This window comes from Salmo salar, chromosome 09 (assembly GCF_965601325.2).
Source record: "Salmo salar chromosome 09, fSalSal1, whole genome shotgun sequence".
Taxonomy (NCBI): domain Eukaryota; kingdom Metazoa; phylum Chordata; class Actinopteri; order Salmoniformes; family Salmonidae; genus Salmo; species Salmo salar.
This window is the reverse complement of record NC_138299.1, coordinates 30,204,449-30,224,514: the sequence shown is the minus strand read 5'-3', so window position 1 is coordinate 30,224,514 and position 20,066 is coordinate 30,204,449. Positions and strand designations below refer to the sequence as shown.

Genomic DNA, 20,066 nt, shown 5'->3' with positions numbered 1-20,066 from the left:
TGCCCAGTGGTTTGTGCCCAGTGGTTTGTGCCTAGTGGTTTGTGCCTAGTGGTTTGTGTAACCCCTGTGAGTGTGTGCATGTATGTGTGTTCTGTGTGTGACCCACTTGTTCTCCAGTGCACGGTGCTCCTTCTCCAGGGCTCTCTGGTTGCCCTTCAGGGCGGTGTGTTGGGTGATGAGCTGCTCGTACTCCGCCGCCTGTCTCTCGTGAACGCTCAGTAAGCGCTCGTGGTCCTGCAGCACGCCCTCCCTACCCACCCGCGCTTCCTCCCGCTGCCTCTGCCATGCCTCCGACTCGCTCTCCAGAGCCCCCACCTGGCCCTGCAGCACGGCATTCTGGGCCATGAGAGATGCACTCTGGGAGTTGAGGGTGGAGTTCTCCACCTAACGGAAGGATACAAAGGAAGAGTACCACTTTATTAAACCCATTAAGATGTTGTCTGCGTCAGCTGGCATTCAAACACACCACAGAGGTATAATTCTCAGATTATCACAACATCTACATCTCAAATTGGTCATCCTACAACATCTACATAGGCAACAACTGACACAGCTACTCTAAGAATGCAAACAAGGGGGTGAAAAACAAAAACAACCACCAGACCACCACACAGCCAAGCTCAGAGCGAGATGCACAGTAGCATGTTGGAGTAGAGCCACTGTAGTATGTATTTTAGTACCTGTAGTTTGGCTGTCTGTTTGTGCAGGGCTGTGTTGTGCTGCTGCAGTGCTACAGCCTGCCTCTGTAGGGCCACATTCTGGGCATTCAGCTGGCTGTTCTGGTTGTCTAGCTGTCTCAGCTGATCTTTCAGTAGGTGCTTCTCTGTCTGCAAGGTTGCATTCTGAAAGGAAAAAGGGAAGTGGGTAAGATTATACATGGACAATACACTGAGTGTACAAAATGTTAAGAACGCCTTTCTAATATCGAGTTGCGCACCCCGTTTCGCCCTCAGAACAGCCTCAATTCGTCGGGGTATGGACTCTATAAGGTGTCGAAAGCGTTCCACAGGGACGCTGGCACAAGTTGACTCCAATGCTTCCCACAGTTGTGTCACATTGGCTTGATGTCCTTTGGGTGGTGGACCATTCTTATTACACATGTGAAACGGTTGAGCGTGAAAAACCCAGCAGCGTTGCAGTTCCTGACACAAACCGGGGAGCCTGGCACCTACTACCATACCCTGTTCAAAGGCACTTTAAAAAATATTTTGTCATCTTGCCCACACAATCCATGTCTCAATGGTTACAAGCCATCAAAATCCTTCCTTAACAGGTCTCTTGGTCAGTCATGGAAAAAGCAGAGATTCTTAATGTTTTGTACACTCAGTGTATACCATTTGTATAACAGTTTGCCACATGCTTATGCCAGTATGTTTTGACAGAGACTGTAGTTGCTGTTTAGCTACTCATGTTCTAAGCATTCACAGCCATTACTGAGGAATCCTTATCAGAAGCTCAATCAAACATTTGAACCTTGCCTGTAATTTAATCCTATCCTTTATCACCCATTCCATCCCTATAAAAAGAACACCACTCACGTTTTTCTCTATGTCGATGAGGCAGTCCTTGAGTTGGAGGAGCTCTGCGGTGGCCTCTCTCGTCACTGTCTCCCACTTCTCCTGACCCTGGCTGTGGCCCTGGACCTGAACTGCAGCCTGCTGTGTGGAGCTGTGGGAGTGGGCCTCTTCCTGCCTCTGTCTCAGAGCCTCCAGAGTCTTCTTCAACTGATCACCACAACACAGAGGTCAACAGTGTGGGGGGAAAAAAGATTGTAAGTGAACAAGTTACATAAAAGAGAGTAAAGTAAGAGTGTGTGGGTGTGTGTGTGTAAGAGTATGATTAGTAGAGAATGTGTGTGCTCCAAATATGTAGGAGTGTGTGTTTCTGTGTGAATGAAAGAGGTGTATAGGTACGTACGGTGCTGAGTTCAGTGCGCAGCTGCTGGTTAAGACTACTAGACTCCTCCAGTCGAGACTCCAGACCATGAATCTTCTCCTCACGGATCTCCAGTGTCTTTTTCAGCGTTGACTCGATCTTACTCTCCAAGATCTTGTACTTACTGTGACAGGCATACAGTATGTCTAAATGGCATATCAAGTCCAATAGACAGTTCCAGACACAAATTACTTAATTGATTCAAATTAATCAGGAATGTGGTGCTTTTATTTAGGTGCCATGATCAAACAATGGAAATTCCTGCAGAACGATGCAAATTTACATATTACACATACACACTAATGAGGCTGAATGTACCATTTATTTGAGCTTATTTCTTCTAATATCAAGAGTGAGACTGTGTGGCAGATAAATCCTTGACTTAGAAAAGACTAGAGGAATACTATGGGATTTTGAATTTGTGACAAAGGTTTGCTTGCTGAGGTCATGTTTAAAAGTTTTACAACCATATGACTTTCATCCGTACTAGCTTTGGGCTAAGACAACTATGAGGGGAAAAAACTGAAAAACCCTTGCCAAGAGGTGGAACACAATATCATCATGAGTGTGCAGTGCACACATGAGATTACTAAGCGGTGTTAGAATGTAACTCAGGGTAGTGAATTTCTTTGAGGTTAACTGATTAGTGGCAGCTTGGGTTTCATTGAGCACAAATAGCTGGAGAAGGAATGTCTTTGCTTTGTAATCCAACTCCTCTGGGTAACACTCGCTTGGGTCTCTAACTCTTTACCTCTTAACACATCCTCAGAGACTCTTAAGAAAAACCCTCAAGAAGATGCCCTACTTTGGGGTAATACAGGTCTTTTAAAAAGTGTCTTATTTCATAGTTTTTGGAGTTCAGGAGTGTACAGTACAGCTATTCCCACAGTGCTGTCCTGCTGTGCTCGCCTCACCAGACCTGGGGTTCAAATAGTATTCATTTTCTTTCAAATATTTTAGCTGCACTTGATTGAACTTGTCTGGTACAATTGAACCAATGGAATAGTCCTAAAAGTATAAAACCTCACCCATCTGGCATTCTAGGCAGGCTCAAACAAACACTCCAATTATTTGAATAACTAAATAAATAAAATTAAAAAAGAACATTACTTGAACACAGGTCTGGTGCTCACTGTGACTGTATGCTACCTCACCCGGCAGGACTAGATTCTCTGTTTTCCAGGGAAAATTAAACTGCTGCAAGCCACACAGGAAAGGAAACCATCTTTCCCCTGTAATTTTGCTATTCCCCAAACAGTCTTAGAAATTGGTTATAATAGAACACTGCACACATGGCGCTGTAGTTATTCTGACCCCTTTAGAGAGGAGTATTCAGCGACGCGCGCACACACACACACACACACACACACACACACACACACACACACACACACACTAGAAATAGAGAGCCAAAATAAAATATGGAGAAATAAAGCCAGAGATAAAGAGATTAAACAATTTCAACACACTTTTGAACATAAACCCGGACTCACCCAATATACCTGGCACAGGAGGTAGGTAGGTAGGTAGGAAGGTTGGGCTGCAACCACTAAAGCAAATAACACTGGCTTAACATGAAAAGCCCCTTTACTTTGAGCTTTACAAAACCCAACATGACCCCTGTTCCTCATCCAAAGTGGACATTGGGAACACATATTTTCACAAGGGGCCAAGAAGCATTTCAGCACACACGCACATGCAATAAATTACAAAAATACCTACTACAAAATACTCAAAAACACTCGGTTCCCATGTAAAAAAATATTACAAAATGGCTGCAGTATTATGAGGGTAGGATATTGAGGCCTACACATGGTTATGTGTCTGAGACACTGGTAGTGTGGTGGCATACTGGGACAGTGTAGACGTAAAGAATTTGGTAGTATGATACCAGTCGAGGCTCGCATCCACTACAAGACCATGGTGCTTGCCTACGAAGCAGCAAGGGGAACTGCCCCTTCCTACTTTCAGGCTATGCTCAAACCCTACATCCCAACTCGAGCACTCCGTTCTGCCGCCACTGGTCTCTTGCCCCCAAAAAAATATAATAAATAAATGTCTTTCCCCACCGTAACTTCGCTAAGGAAATGTTATTATTATTTTTTTTTTTACAGTCGCAACTAAGTCGCTTTGAATAAGAGTGTCTGCTAAATGGCAAAAATGTAAAATGATGCGTTCTGGTAGGTCAGTGGAGGCTCCTCTGAGGAGGAAGGGGAGGACCATCCTCAGTGAATTTCATAAAAATAGTAAAACATTTGTTTTAAATTACTTTTTAGATAAAACTATACTAAATATAAACACACCACCAAATAATTGATTAAAACACTATTTTGTAATGAAGGTCTAAAGTGGCTTAACCTGTTAGGGCTAGGGGGCAGTATTGACACGGCCGGATAAAAAACGTAGCTGATTTAATCTGGTTACTACTCCTGCCCAGTAACTAGAATATGCATATAATTATTGGCTTTGGATAGAAAACACCCTAAAGTTTCTAAAACTGTTTGAATGGTGTCTGTGAGTATAACAGAACTCATATGGCAGGCAAAAACCTGAGAAGATTCTGAACAGGAAGTGGCCTGTCTGACAAGTTGTTGTTCATCTTGGCTCTTTTTTATTGAAGACTGAGGATCTTTGCTGTAACGTGACACTTCCTACGGCTCCCATAGGCTCTCAGAGCCCGGGAAAAAGCTGAATGATATCGAGGCAGCCCCAGGCTGAAACACATTATCGCGTTTGGATAGTGGCCGGTCAGAGTACTCTGAGAATCAGGCTCGTGCACGAGATGTTTTTATTTTCTCTCTCTTTGTACGTATACACGCTTTCCCGGTCGGAATATTATCGCTTTTTACGAGAAAAATTGCATAAAAATTGATTTTAAACAGCGGTTGACATGCTTCGAAGTACAGTAATGGAATATTTAGAATTTTTTTGTCACGAAATACGCCATGCTCGTCACCCTTATTTACCCTTTCGGATAGTGTCTTGAACGCACGAACAAAACGCCGCTATTTGGATATAACAATGGATTATTTGGGACCAAACCAACATTTGTTATTGAAGTAGAAGTCCTGGGAGTGCATTCTGACGAAGAACAGCAAAGGTAATAACATTTTTCTTATAGTAAATCTGACTTTGGTGAGTGCTAAACTTGCTGGGTGTCTAAATAGCTAGCCCTGTGATGCCGGGCTATCTACTGAGAATATTGCAAAATGTGCTTTCACCGAAAAGCTATTTTAAAATCGGACATATCGAGGGCATAGAGGAGTTCTGTATCTATAATTCTTAAAATAATTGTTATGCTTTTTGTGAACGTTTATCGTGAGTAATTTAGTAAATTCACCGGCAGTGTTCGGTGGGAATGCTAGTCACATGCTAGTCACATGCTAATGTAAAAAGCTGGTTTTTGATATAAATATGAACTTGATTGAACAAAACATGCATGTATTGTATAACATAATGTCCTAGGGTTGTCATCTGATGAAGATCATCAAAGGTTAGTGCTGCATTTAGCTGTGGTTTGGGTTTATGTGACATTATATGCTAGCTTGAAAAATGGGTGTCTGATTATTTCTGGCTGGGTACTCTGCTGACATAATCTAATGTTTTGCTTTCGTTGTAAAGCCTTTTTGAAATCGGACAGTGTGGTTAGATTAATGAGAGTCTTGTCTTTAAAATGGTGTAAAATAGTCATATGTTTGAAAAATTGAAGTTTTTGCATTTTTGAGGTATTTGAATATCGCGCCACGGGATTACACTGGCTGTTGAGTAGGTGGGACGCAAGCGAATAAAGAATAAACCTAGTACTGAAAGCATAAACTACAGCTAGCTAGCACTGCAGTGAACAAAATGAGTAATAGACTCAGAGAGATAAAGACAATAGTTCAACAGTTTTGATCAAATCAATTTCTTCCAAAATAAAGGAGAAGCAAGAGAGTCATTTTTCACATTCAGTTTCACTTACTTAGCTAGCAAATGCAACTAGCTAGTTTATCCTACTCAAACACCCTGCTCAAATAGAATTAGCTAGCTGGCTATGACTAAACAACAACAACACTGGAGCTTTTGATCCTTTGTTCAAACCACCACCCAGGACAATGGAGCTAATTCCAGTAGGCGATCCAAAACAACAATGCCGCAGAAGGGGCAGACGAAGCGGCCACCTGGCCAGGCTCCGTAGACGTGCACACCGCTCCCGAGTATACTACTAGCCAATGTCCAGTCTCTTGACAACCAGGTAGACAAAATTCAAGCAAGGGTTGCCTTCCAGAGACATCAGAGATGATAACATTCTCTGTTTCACAGGATATGATGTCGGAATCGGTTCAGCCACCAGGCTTCTACATGGATCGTGCCGACACAGATGAACCCCGCTATGGGAAAAGGAAGGGTGGAGGTGTATGCTTATAAATGCATTACACGACTCATGGTGTAATAATAACATACAGGAACTCAAGTCCTTCTGCTCACCCGATCTAGAATTCCTTACAATCAAGTGCCGGTCATTTTACCTACCAAGAGAATTCTCGTCAGTTATAGTCACAGCTGTGTACATTCCCCCTCAAGCAGACACCAAGATGGCCATCAAGGAACTTCACTGAACTATATGCAAACTGGAAACCATACATCTTGAGGCTGCATTTATTGTAGCTGATTTTAACAAAGCAAATTTGAGAACATTTCTACCTAAATTCTTCCAGCATATTGATTGCCCTACGTGCATGCGCAACACCCTCAATCACTGCTACTCCAACTTCTGCGATGCATACAAAGCCCTCCCCCCGCCCTCCTTCCGGGCAAATCCGACCACGACGCCATCCTGCTCCTTCCGTCTTGTAGGCAAAAACTCAAACAGGATGTATCTGTGACGAGAACCAGTCAACGCTGGTCCGACCAATCGGAAGCCACGCTTCAAGATTGTTTTGATCATGCGGACTGGAATATGTTCCGGTCAGCCTCAGAACAACATCAACCTACAAGCCGACTCGGTGAGTGCATTTCTAAAGAAGTGCATTGGGGAGGTTGTACCCACTGTGACTATTAAAACCTACCCTAACCAAAAACCGTGGATGGCGGCATTCGCGCAAAACTGAAAGCGCGATCCACCGCATTTAACCATGGAAAGAGGTCTGGGAATATGTCTGAATATAAACAGTGTAGCTATTGCCTCCACAAGGCAATCAAACAAGGCCAGTACAGGGACAAGGTGGAGTCGCAATTCAACGGCTCAGACACGAGACGTATGTGGCAGGGTTTACAGGAAATCAGACTACAAAAAGAAATCCAGCAACACCACGCTTCCAGACAAACTAAACACCTTCTTTGCCCGCTTTGAGGATAATACAGTGCCACCGTCGCGGCCCGCTAACAAGGACTGCGCCCCAACAGGTCCACAGATGCAACGCAATCGCCATCACACTGCCCTATCCCATCTGGACAAAAGGAATACCTATGTAAGAATGCTGTTCATTGAACACCATAGTGCTTCCAAGCTCATCATCAAGCTGGAGGCCCTGGAACTCATACCTCGCCCTGTGCAATTGGGTCCTGGACTTTGACAGGCCGCCCCCAGGTGGTGAAGGTAGGAAACAACATCCCACTTCACTGGCCCTAATCACTGGGGCCCCACAAAGGTGCGTGCTCAGCCCCCTCCTGTACTCCCTGTTCACCCACGACTGCGTGGCCATGCACACCTTCAACTCAATCATCAAGTTTGCAGATGACAACAGTAGTGGGCTTGATTACCAACAACGAGACAGCCTACAGGGAGGAGGTGAGGGCCCTCGGATGTGGTGTCAGGAAAACAACCTCTCACTCAACGTAAACATAACAAAGGAGATGATCGTGGACTTCAGGAAACAGCAGAGGGAGCACCCCCTATCCACATCGAAGGGACAGCAGTGGAGAAGGTGGAAAGTTTTAAGTTCCTTGGTGTACACATCACGGCCAAACTGAAATGGTCCACTCACACAGCCAGTGTTGTGAAGAAAGTGCAACAGCACCTCTTCAAACTCAGGAGGCTGAAGAAATGTGGCTTGTCACCCAAAACCCTGACAAACTTTTACAGATGCACAATTGAGAGCATCCTGTCGGGCTATATCACAGCCTGTACTGCAACTGCACCGTCCTCAACCGCAAGGCTCTCCAGAGGGCCAGAGGGTGGTGCGGTCTGCACAACGCATCACCGGGGGCAAACTACCCACCCTCCATGACACCTACATCACCCGATGTCACAGGAAGGCCAAAAAGATCAAGGATATCAGCCACCCAAGCCACTGCCTGTTCACACCGCTACCATCCAGAAGGCGAGGTCAGTACAGGCGCATCAAAGCTGGGCCCGAGAGACTGAAAGCTTCTGTCTCAAGGCCATCAGACTGTTAAACAGCAATCACTAACTCAGAGAGGCTGCTGCCTACATTGAGACCCAATCACTGGCCACTTTAACAAACTAATCATTAGTCACTTTATACAATACACTCTAAATAATGCCACTTTAATCATGTTTACATATCTTACAGTATACACAATTGAAGTCGGACGTTTACATACACCTGAGGCAAATACATTTAAACTCAGTTTTTCACAATTCCTGACATTAATCCTAGTAGAAACTCCCTGTCTTAGGTCAGTTAGGATCACCACTTTATTTTAAGAATGTGAAATGTCAGAATAATAGTAGAGAGAATGATTTATTTCAGCTTTTATATATCTTTCATCACATTCCCAGTGGGTCAGAAGTTTACATACACTCAATTAGTATTTGGTAGCATTGCCTTTAAATTGTTTAACTTGGGTCAAACATTTGGGGTAGCCTTCCACAAGCTTCCCACAATAAGTTGGGTGAATTTTGGCCCATTCCTCCTGACAGAGCTGGAGTAACTGAGTCAGGTTTGTAGGCCTCCTTGCTCACACACGCTTTTTCAGTTCTGCCCACAAATTTTCTATAGGATTGAGGTCAGGGCTTTGTGATGGCCACTCCAATACCTTGACTTTGTTGTCCTTAAGCCATTTTGACACAACTTTGGAAGTATGCTTGGGGTCATTGTCCATTTTGAAGACCCATTTGCGACCAAGCTTTAACTTCCTGACTGATGTCTTGAGATGTTGCTTCAATATATCCACATAATTTTCCATCCTCATAATTCCATCTATTTTGTGAAGTGCACCAGTCTCTCCTGCAGCAAAGCACCCCAACAACATGATGCTGCCACCCCAGTGCTTCACGGTTGGGATTGCGATCTTTGGCTTGCAACCCTCCTCCTTTTTCCTCCAAACGTAACGATGGTCATTATGGCCAAACAGTTATATTTTTGTTTCATCAGACGAGAAGACATTTCTCCAAAAAGTACGATCTTTGTCCCCATGTGCAGTTGCTACTGTAGTCTGGCTTTTTTGCCGGTTTTGGAGCAGTGGCTTCTTCCTTGCTGAGCGGCCTTTCAGGTTATGTCGATATAGGACTCGTTTTACTGTGGATATTGATACTTTTGTACCCGTTTCCCCCAGCATCTTCACAAGGTCCTTTGCTGTTGTTCTGGGATTGATTTGCCCTTTCGAACCAAAGTACGTTCATCTCTAGGAGACAGAACGCATCTCCTTCCTGAGCATATGATGGCTGTGTGGTCCCATGGTGTTTATACTTGCGTACTATTGTTTGTACAGATGAACGTGGTACCTTTAGCCATTTGGAAATTGCTCCCAAGGATGAACCAGACTAGTGGAGGTCTACAATAGTTTTTCTGAGGTCTTGGCTGATTTCTTTTGATTTTCCCATGATGTCAAGCAAAGAGGCACTGAGTTTGAAGGTAGGCCTTGAAATACATCCACAGGTACATCTCCAATTGACTCAAATTATGTCAAATTATGTCAATTAGCCTATCGGAAGCCATGACATAATTTTCTGGAATTTTCTAAGCTTTTTAAAAGGCACAGTTAACTTAGTGTATGTAAACTTCTGACCCACTGGAATTGTGATAGATTATTTCACTTAAAATTCACTGTGTCTGTAAACAATTGTTGGTAAAATTACTTGTGTCATGCATGAAGTAGATGTCCTAACCGACTTGCCAAAACTATAGTTTGTTAACAATAAATTTGTGGAGTGGTTGAAAAACGAGTTTTAATGACTCCAACCTAAGTGTATGTAATCTTCCGACTTCAACTGGTACATGTGATATGACTAATTTATTTTATACCATCTATTGCACCTTGCCTTTGCTGCTCGGCCATCGCTCATCCATATACTTACATGTACATATTCTCATTCACCCCTTTAGATTTGTGTGTAGTTGTTGGGGAACTAGAAGCACAAGCATTGCTACACTCGCATTAACATCTGCCAACCATGTGTGTGTGACAAATAAAATTATATTTGAATACAACGTGGCTGCTATGAAAGTTAACTGTTTTCACGCGTGATCAGGGGTGTATTCTTTCTGCAGATTCTGTTGAAAAATGTTTCTTAAAACGGAAGCAAATGGAACAAAACGGGGATAAACATACCTGAATTTGCCCAATAGAAACTCTTGTTTGCAACTGTTGGACTAATAATTACATTCTATATAATCTAGATGCAGGCAAGAGTGTGCATGGCGGTATTGAATGTCACCGTCTGTCCCATGTGTCCCTGTCTGTCACCTCGAATTTGTTTCTCGACCTGTGTGCACCTACGTTGTAAACTTTCATTCATAGTCTAGGTTGTTGCAACCTCATGATGGGCATAGGGAAAATTTGAGTATCATGTAGTAGCCTGAACCTATCTCTGTTACATAGAACTGGTTGAATGGAATATGAATGACAGTCATCCAATGTTGTAATAGAAATAGGACTATGCTCATGAAAAAAAAAAATAATCTTAAACGGCACAGACCGCCACTGTGGTAGATGTATTGTCGAAAATCTGGTAGTGTGATGCATGCTGGTGGTGTAAAGCCACTTACTTGTCTTCACAGCTGTTCGCCTCCTGCAGTAGTTTCTCTCTGTTGAGGCCGATCTTCTCCAGCTCGTCGCTCAGTATCTCCAACTCGTTCCACTGCTGCTGCACCTTCAACTTCTCATTCACCAGGTCCTGGACAGGACACACACAATAAAACCCTGACTCTATTGACCTGTCTACCAAACAGTCAGACACACCGAGAAATCTGACTGGCGATAGGTACTTAGCAACTCCGCCCAGAGTGTCGGCAGTTAACTTGTCGTTGTTCATATAGAAGAGTTTGACCTCAGATTTGCTTAGTTTAATACTCCAGGCCACAAAGTGGCACTAACTTGTTTGGCTTATGCCTGCTGCCGCTGATGTACACTAACTAGCAACCTACGCTAATTTTGTTGCTAGCCAGCTAGAATTTGTAGTAAGCCCTTGTTGATACTAACCAGACGGCCACAACTAGCATAGCTAGCAAAATTATAATTACATCACAATATTTGTTTTTCGACTGAAGTAGCTGCCTATTAGCTGTCGAGAGTCGGTGGAATAGCTAGCCAGCTATGTTGTGCTAAATGGCAATGCTAACCGTTTAGCTAACATTAGCTAGAAAGCAGACTGACACTGGCAGTATGGGATAGTGAATTAAATTATTTCTTCATCATCTTGCTAACAGTAGATAGCTAGCTTGGTAGAGCATTTAGTGTTGTGTGCATTGTGCTGCACTGAACACCCCATTCATTTCATATGAAGTGTGTGTGACTGCCTAGCTCAGTTAGCAAGCTAACATTATCTAACTAATGAGCAGGTGCTTATTATCAAACTGAACCTTACAAAAAATACTTCAAGCACAAAACTCCTTAGCTAGATGTAAAGACATGCTCTAGATAAAACATTTTATTATGCAGTTTTATTGTTGTAGTTACAATTCTAATGAAAAGGTGGTGGAGTACACCTGGAAAAGTGCCCTATTTTTTTTTGTCACTGCTGTCGGCTCCCTTACGAAAAAAGATTGCAGTTAGAGTGCAGCATAACTGCAGTACACTGCAATTACTGCGTCCAAAATACCACAGTCGACTGCAGTTACTGAGCTTTACTGCAGTTTCAAAACTGCCATCTTTTTTTGTTAGGCTTCCCTAGGTGGAATTTTGTGCTCTCTGATTGGCTCAAAGTCAAGTTCTCGGCCACTGACGAGCATTGTGATTCTACAAGTAGAAACGTCAGGTTCGTCGGTACTAGGTCTGTACATAAGATATCTGTTTTTATTTTTGAAAAAATATCTAAAAACCTGTTTTCACTGTTGTGTGTAGATTGATGAGTTTTTTTTATTTATTTTTATACATTTTAGAATAAGGCTGTAACGTAACAAAATGTGGAAAAAGGGAAGGGGTCTGAATAGTTTCCGAATGCACTGTATATGCCTCAGCCTACTAATTATAAAAATGTAAAATATGCCCTTTTACATAAAAAGTAAATATACCCTAGACTATAATTGTGACTTTGTAGGCTGCATGTCCTTCACCCAGCTTCATGGTTTGAACAAGATGCATAATTCCAGTCCAGTATAATACAATAAAGTACAGTAATAAAGTCCCACAAAAAGATTAGCCTACTGGAGCTAGTTTCATTTATTAACCCAAGAGAGCATAGCTACATCTATGGGCTTTTATGTTTTCTGTCGTGTGTAATGTGCGGTAGACTATACACTGAGTCTACAAAACATTAAGAACACCTGCTCTTTTCATGACAAACTGACCAGGTGAATCCAGGTCAAAGCTATGATCCCTTACTGATGTAACTTGTTAAATCCGCTTGGGCTCATAAAATGTCCTTAATGTATGGCTCATCAGGCTCAGGTAGTATATTTATATGCTTTAGAATGACATTTCTGGTTAGGGTGGTAAATACCGGATTTATTCTTGGGATGTAACATTTTTAAAATACATTTGAAAATATTCAACCCTAGTATGGTACACCTATCACTTCAACCTACTGTACATTGTCCTCTGACCTCTTCCCCATACATACCTCTCGGAGTGTGGCCAGGGTCCTCTTGTCGATGGTGGCCTGTTTCTGCAGCTCCTTGTTCTGACTCTCCAGCTTTTTGACCATCCCAGCCACCTCCTTTAACCTCTCCAGCTCCTTCTCCTTGGTGATGCCCTCCTTCTCTAATGAGGCCAGCTTTAGAGCACTCTCCTCCAGCACCTCTTCCTTCACTTCCAGCTGCTGCCATAAACGTTGCGCCTCTTTCTCCAGCTGCTTCCTCTCCTTAAAATCAATTCCATTCAATTCAGTTAAATTACATTTGTATTATCCCATCAAGGAAATTCATTGTGCAGCCAGGAGTGCGTAATACTCCACAACTACAGTATACATGTAGCATATACACGCAGACGTACCTTCTCTGACTGGCCCAGCTCCTGTTCCAGCCCCCTCTTCTCCTTCTCCACCGCCTCCAGGCGTTTCCCCGCCAGGCGCACCTCCTCCAGCTCCCGTCTCAGAACCCCGGTCTCCGCCTGCCTCAGCTCCCTCACCAGCCCCTGGATCTTAGTGGAGCTGTTCTCCAGGCTCTGCTGTAACCTCTGGTTTTCCTGGCCCAGGCTGCTGATGCTCAGCTCCAGCCGCTCCGCCCTCTTCCCCTGGGACCGCAGCTCCTCCACAGAGCGGGTCAGATCCTCCCTCTCCCTCTCCAGCTCCCTGTTCTCTTGCTGGAGCTGGGCCAGGCGCACAGCAGCTGGCCGGAGGGACTCCACGGTGCGGCGGAGCTCCAGGTTCTCCTCGTCCAAGAGGCTGTGGTCATTCTCCAGCGTGGCCAGGCGCAGGCTCACGTTCTGGGCTGTCTCCACCTGCTTCTTCAGCCTCCGGTTGTCCTGTTCCAGGCTGGTGTTGTCTCTCTCCAGGGCCTCAGCCCGGTCACATGTGATCTTCAGGGAGGCCACCTACGTTTACATTTACAGTTCAGGCATGTTACAACGATTGTGATATGTAGTCGATTTAACTACCTAAGTTGAATGCACTGATTGCAACTCACAATTCCTGCAAGTAAAACAAACAAAAAAATAGCTGCAAATATTGGCGAAACAAGTGCAAGACCTCCCTCACCTCCCTCTGCAGCTGCTCCTTGCTCCTCTGCAGACGTGTTGTCTCCCTCTCCAGCTCCTCCCCCCTCTCCCTCAGTGTCTCCAGCTCCTCGGTGGCCTGCTTGCCCTGGGCTTCTAGCCGGGCCAGCTTGGACCCGGTGTTGGTGATGGTCTGGTGGAGGACGCGGTTCTCTGTCTCCACCTCCCTGACTCGGGCCTCGCTGTCGACCTGGGCGCGCTGACCCCGGGAGCTCACCGCCTGGCTCAGGTGCTCCTTCTCCTGCTCCAGCTCTGAGATCTGGGGAACACACAAAGACAGTCAGGTGGGATAATGAGGACATAAGAGGGACCACTGAGGACAACATGCCACAGACAGTTAGGACCCGCAAGTTTTCCTCCTGGCCATGAAATGGTGCATTTAGCATGTGTAAAGGTAGAAGTACAGTTTGTGCCTGTCTGTTCTTGTCTGCCTGCAGTCTCTCCAGAGTCTTCTCCAGTTTCTGCTCGTCTTTGAGCAGGTCTTCTTCCAGACCCTCCATGTCCTGGGTGGTCTGCTTCTCCTGGTCCAGCAGGGTCTGCATAGGCTCCAGCTATAGAAGACACAAAATGGATGACAATCATGATAGAAACCACAGACAAAATAGATTCAATTCATCAATCCACATCAAAGACGTCATACATATGAAAGCTCAACATGTCAGAAGTATGTGTGAGATATGTACATTCAAAACATCCTCACCAGTGCTGGGACAATGACATATACTATGAATAGAGAAAGATAGCACTCAGTATATGTTGCTCTGCTCCCACCCGCATTCATTTAACTGCACCACAATACATACTGCAATGCATTCTGCTGACTATCTATATAGGGCATGTGGGACCAGCATAGTATGCCACAACACAGACTGCCATTCTATAAAGCATGTGGGACCAGCATAAAGTAGCGTCTGTCAAATCAGTGTGTACAGTACCTTTTTGCTGAGGCCCTGGTTCTCTCTCTCCAACTCCATGGCGTTTAGCTGGTCCTCCTCCAGACTTAGTGAAGCCTCTCTGAGCTCCTGGATGGTGCTCTGCAGACCCTGGTTCTCCTTCTCCAGCTTCAGCAGACGGCTCGACGCAGACTCGTTCAGCTCAAACCCAAACGACTTGCACACTGGGGGGAAGAGAGGGGTGCTTGTTCAGTTCTGTTTGTGAATACATTTTGTCCGATAAAAAAAAACTCTGACATCTTTTATTTGGAGATGCTCTGTGCATGTGATCATGGTAGTGCCACACTGTGTAGGTTTGTATACAGTTTGTTGACAGAGGAGTGAGCACTGCTTTGTGATTAATGTAAAACAGTCATTTTATCACCAAAATATATGAAGTCTGTCTTTTCAGCCCTTTTGCATCCAAAAACACCATCAACAGCTAATGGAAGAGGATTAATATGGGCTCTCTGCAGTGTGTGTGTGTCCCCTTACTGTCGTTGTTGTTGTTGTTCTTGGCCAGCTGCTCCAGTTCCCAGCCCAGGTGGGCAGACTCGTTCATGCTCTGTTTCTGAGAGATCTCCAGCAGCATGTTCTCCTCTATCAACCCCTCCAGGCGCTTCTGATCTGTGTCCCGGTCCTGAGAGGGACAGCAGAGTGGGCCAGACACACACATATCCTTTTCACACTATTGTGCCAACCCTGACCATTATTGTGTTAGTGTTCAAATATTCTCTTGTTACATTTTCAATTCCAGAATAGGTCCAGCAATTACGGTGGATGTGTAACTCAGTATTGTCAAAAGGGTAAAGACATACACAGACCGTGTGATCCAGTCATTGATAGACACCGGGTTCAATTTTCTCACCATCTCCACGTCGTGTAGTTTTGAGCGCAGCTGCATGTTCTCCTTCTCCAGCTCATATAGTTTGTCACAACGCCCCCTGGAGGCTCCCAGCTGTTCCTCCAGCAGGGTTTTGGTCTCCATCAGAGTGGCGTTATCTTCTCTCAGCTCCTTTAGACATATAATACAGACAGACACACAGTGAGATGGAGACAGAGGGACATATACAGCATGTGAGGAGATCGGCATGAGCAATACGCTGTGCAGATTTGCTCATCTTGATCACATAATGAGTAGTTCATTGGGGATGCAAAGTGATTTGTAGATCAGTGATTCCACTGCAATGTAGTCGATCTCAAACAAGCACACAGTAAGATGGAGTGTGTGAAATATAATGAGGCTGAGATGGAGACAGAGGGACATAGTGATTCAGAGGCCTGCCACTGACAGCTGTGGAGACCCATGCCTGGACAAACCCATAAAACCCAGGGCCTGGTCATTCTGCTGATCAGGAGATGCCATTGTTCCCCTGTGAAAGAGACAGCAGGGGTTCTAGTCAATGTTGTAGTCAATGTTGTGGAACTAATTTGACCCAGAGACATGAAAGATGTGCTGCTAAGGATTATGGGTCTTAATATGCACCACCAATCACCTTATTCTGTACTCAGTGTGTCTAATGTGTCTTGACAGACGAGATAGGCTAAACATGTGGATGTGTGTTGATAATGACAAAAATATATGTTGTCCCTTTCAAACAAAAGGTGCATGAACAGTGGAGCATGCTGAAGATATGGTACTTTTATTATTAAACCCAACTCGTTTTGGCAAATTCCTTCACCAGGTTCTTTTCCTTAAATGTACAGTATTATTTGATTTCAGGTGTCATTAAATTGATGGTGAGTCACAACGTTTATTCAATTAAATGTAATGATCAGTGTGAATCACCTCGACTCGTGTCTTGTAGAAGTGGACGTCGTGTAGCCTCTCCTTGCAGCGGCTCAACTCTGTGTCCAGTCTGTCCACCTTGGCTGCCTTCTCCCTCAGAGCGTCCACTTCATCCCTGTACGCACGCACCGACCTCGCCTCTACAAGTAACTGCATGTTCTGCACAGGTCACAAACACACACAATGGAGCTGGTCTCCGCATGGCACATACACAACACTATGGACTAGATGTGAACTGCAGTGAGGTTATGACAAAACTAGTTATGAAATCTTTCCATTTTAGAATTTGCTGGTCTCATGGGAATATCTTAAAATGGTACTGTCTTTGACAGCTAAAAATGTCCCCTTCTGTGAACATTCTGAAGACAGAATAAATATGATATGCTTTCTAGCATGTAATTTGTGGTCAAGATTTGAAACGTCTGGGAACCATTTTTCCTGACTGGAAAAAGAGGGGAATGTTGGGTCTCAGAGCATATTTGTGAGCAAGAGAAACCGGGGGAGAGAGTAACAGGGAAAGAAACGGGGAGAGCATGAGAAGGAGATAAACAGGCAAAGAGAGTGAGGAGAAGAAAGGGGGGGAGTGTGAGGGGACACAGGGAAGCCAAAGTGAAAGAGGAAATCTGCACCTCCTGCTTGAGTTTCTGCATCTCTAGATCCAGCCTCTCCACCTCATGTTTGGTATCCATCAGCTGCTCAGTCTTCTCCTCCCTGGGAGAGACACAGCATACATTAGGTTGGCAAATCAATTTGTTCAGACATATCTACATTGTAATTATAGAGCACTTATAGTAAAAGTTAAGCTAAAATCTTGGAAAATAATTTGTCTAAATAAAATAAATATGTTAAATGCCAAAATATCCCAAAATCTAGCCTCTAACTCTAGCCTGTCATGGTAGAGATTTCCTTCTCCTGACTCACAGTTCCTGTCGCGAGCGTCTCAGTTTGGCTTTAGTGTCGGCCAGCTCCACAGCCAGATGCTGCCGGTCCTCTTTGGACAGCCGGGAGATAGGTCCGCCCAGGCCCAGGTCGGTCCTCTCAGGGTTGGGGTAACCCAGGTGGTTAGAGGGCTGCTGGTAGTCCCTCTCCTGGGTCAGCTCCACGATCGCCTGGAGGGTAGAGAAGAACTCTGTCAGTCTGTTGGCTGTGTGTAAAAAGAACACAAATCAAGTCTGAATGACATACATATATCCATTAGGTACATATAATGTACAGGTGCATCATTTACTTTTAAAGGTATTGTGAGTAATACAGTTGATTTTAAAAGTCGTAATTGGGTGTGTTTCAGACCGTCTTCAATACCAACCTCTGCACATTCATCTCTTTCATCTATGAGTTTGCGGAGGTGCAGGGCCATGTTTCTGGACAGGGGATCCAGCTCCTCAGGGGGCATATCTGGCAGCTCCAGCCACTGCAAGTCCAACACATTCTCCTGGTTTTGGGTCACCTGAAGGGGTAGACAGACAATATCACTACACAGCACTCTCTGTAGCCTGAGGAATGAGATTTGAATGTGTCAGTATATGAAGATTCGCATACATAAACGTGAGAAAAAGATTCACTATAAAAAAAAGTGGACTGACATGCATGAACATCAGTGTCTAAATGTCAATGGGAATGCCACACTGTGGGAGAGTAGGCCTGGGATTAATACCTTTATGTGGCTTTCCTTTACTAGATATATTTGACAGCGACCGTGCACATAAATCAATATTTCTGTAAATGTGCAAGACGCCTAATTTTTAACCTGTGTTTTGAAGCGTATCTGAAGATAATGTGAGGAAAATAATCACGATAAAAAAGGAATTGCTGATGCGCATGAACATATGTGCCTGCTTTGACGTGAACACACCTGTACTACTCACCTCTTGAATGTGGGAGACGATGGCTGCCTGCCTCTCAATGTCGAGCAGTTTGATCTTCTCAATGATCTCTTCTTTCCTCTCACACTGCAGAGAGAAACAATGACAGACACGTCTATTAGATATCTATAGGTACTATAAACTATCAGAAACATATTCTGATTCAGACTTGGTTTTCCCATTCTCTGCGGAACACAAAGACTGGGTGTGTGAATGGTCATAATTACACATAAGCAAGAAGAAAAGGTTTAAATCTTGTAGAAATACTGTATAGAGTAACGTGGAGAACCTGAGGCAGCACGTGTCTAATTGTCAGCTCAGGGCTTGTTGTTGGACTCAAGTAATTTTCATTCAATGGATAGGAAAAAAACTGTGTTAGTGCAATAATAAGATGCATAGATAACACATTGACCTTTCGATTGTGGTTTAAATCCCATCCATTTTATCACCAAAGCCCCATATACTATCCACCACTGCGACCTGTATGCTCTCGTTGGCTGGCCCTCACTACATATCCGTCGCCAAACCCACTGGCTCCAGGTCATCTATAAGTCTTTGCTAGATAAAGCCCCGCCTTATCTCAGCTCACTGGTCACCATAGCAACACCCACCCATAGCACACGCTCCAGCAGGTATATTGCACTGGTCATCGCCAAAGCCAACACTTCCTTTGGCCGCCTTTCCTTCCAGTTCTCTGCTGCCAATGACTGGAACGAATTGCAAAAATCTCTGAAGCTGGAGTCTTATATCTCCCTCACTAACTTTAAACATCAGCTGTGAGAGCAGCTTTCCGATCACTGTACCTGTACACAGCCAATCTCTAAATAGCATACCCGACTACCTCATCCCCATATTATTACTTAACCTCTTGCTCTTTTGCACCCCAGTATCTCTACTTGCACATCATCATCTGCATCACTCCAGTATTAATGCTAAATTGTAATTATTTGCGCCTCTAGGGCGCAAATATTGCCTACCTCCCTACATTTGCACACACTGTTCATAGATTTTTCTATTTTTATTTTCTTTTGTGTTCTTGACTGTACGATTGTTTATGTGTAACTCTGTGCTGTTGTTTTTGTCACACTGCTTTGCTTTATCTTGGCCAGATCCCAGTTGTAAATGAGAACTTGTTCTCAACTGGCCAACCTGGTTATATAATGGTGAAATAATTTTTTGGGGACTTACATAATGCATTCCATCTATGCCCGACATTGACATTTTTTGATTGTATCATGATTTGAAAAGAAATTACTCAGGACAATTCAACAACTATTCAAATTGAGCGAGAGGCCAGGAGTTTGGGAGGGAAAGAAAACAATAGTGTACATAGCCAAGATAATGGCACAGTACAGCCTCTGGTGCTGGCACAGGTGGGTGGTCCCTGTCCTGCACCATTTAACCCTTTATATCTCAGAGCCACTGCCATGCTCTGTGGTTTTGGTGCTACATTGGACATGTCGATTTGAAAGAGAAATTCATCTCAAACATTTGAGGGCCATTTTGAATTGA

General features: G+C 44.1%; 1 protein-coding gene across 1 annotated transcript in view; it reads right to left on the bottom strand.

The window, feature by feature from the left end:
- Nucleotides 1-20,066, bottom strand: part of LOC106611164 (protein Daple) — a 96,905-nt gene that overhangs the window by 21,401 nt on the left and 55,438 nt on the right. The window contains exons 6-22 of the mRNA XM_082955707.1: nucleotides 18,558-18,641; nucleotides 17,999-18,139; nucleotides 17,614-17,801; nucleotides 17,322-17,403; nucleotides 16,693-16,851; nucleotides 15,772-15,918; nucleotides 15,399-15,543; nucleotides 14,907-15,088; nucleotides 14,376-14,522; nucleotides 13,955-14,230; nucleotides 13,252-13,791; nucleotides 12,881-13,120; nucleotides 10,869-10,996; nucleotides 1,918-2,059; nucleotides 1,539-1,724; nucleotides 681-842; nucleotides 107-384 (exon numbers count right to left, since the gene is read on the bottom strand). Of these exons, the coding sequence (XP_082811833.1) occupies nucleotides 107-384; nucleotides 681-842; nucleotides 1,539-1,724; nucleotides 1,918-2,059; nucleotides 10,869-10,996; nucleotides 12,881-13,120; nucleotides 13,252-13,791; nucleotides 13,955-14,230; nucleotides 14,376-14,522; nucleotides 14,907-15,088; nucleotides 15,399-15,543; nucleotides 15,772-15,918; nucleotides 16,693-16,851; nucleotides 17,322-17,403; nucleotides 17,614-17,801; nucleotides 17,999-18,139; nucleotides 18,558-18,641 (3,227 nt within the window). The remainder of the gene's footprint in view (nucleotides 1-106; nucleotides 385-680; nucleotides 843-1,538; nucleotides 1,725-1,917; nucleotides 2,060-10,868; nucleotides 10,997-12,880; nucleotides 13,121-13,251; nucleotides 13,792-13,954; nucleotides 14,231-14,375; nucleotides 14,523-14,906; nucleotides 15,089-15,398; nucleotides 15,544-15,771; nucleotides 15,919-16,692; nucleotides 16,852-17,321; nucleotides 17,404-17,613; nucleotides 17,802-17,998; nucleotides 18,140-18,557; nucleotides 18,642-20,066) is intronic.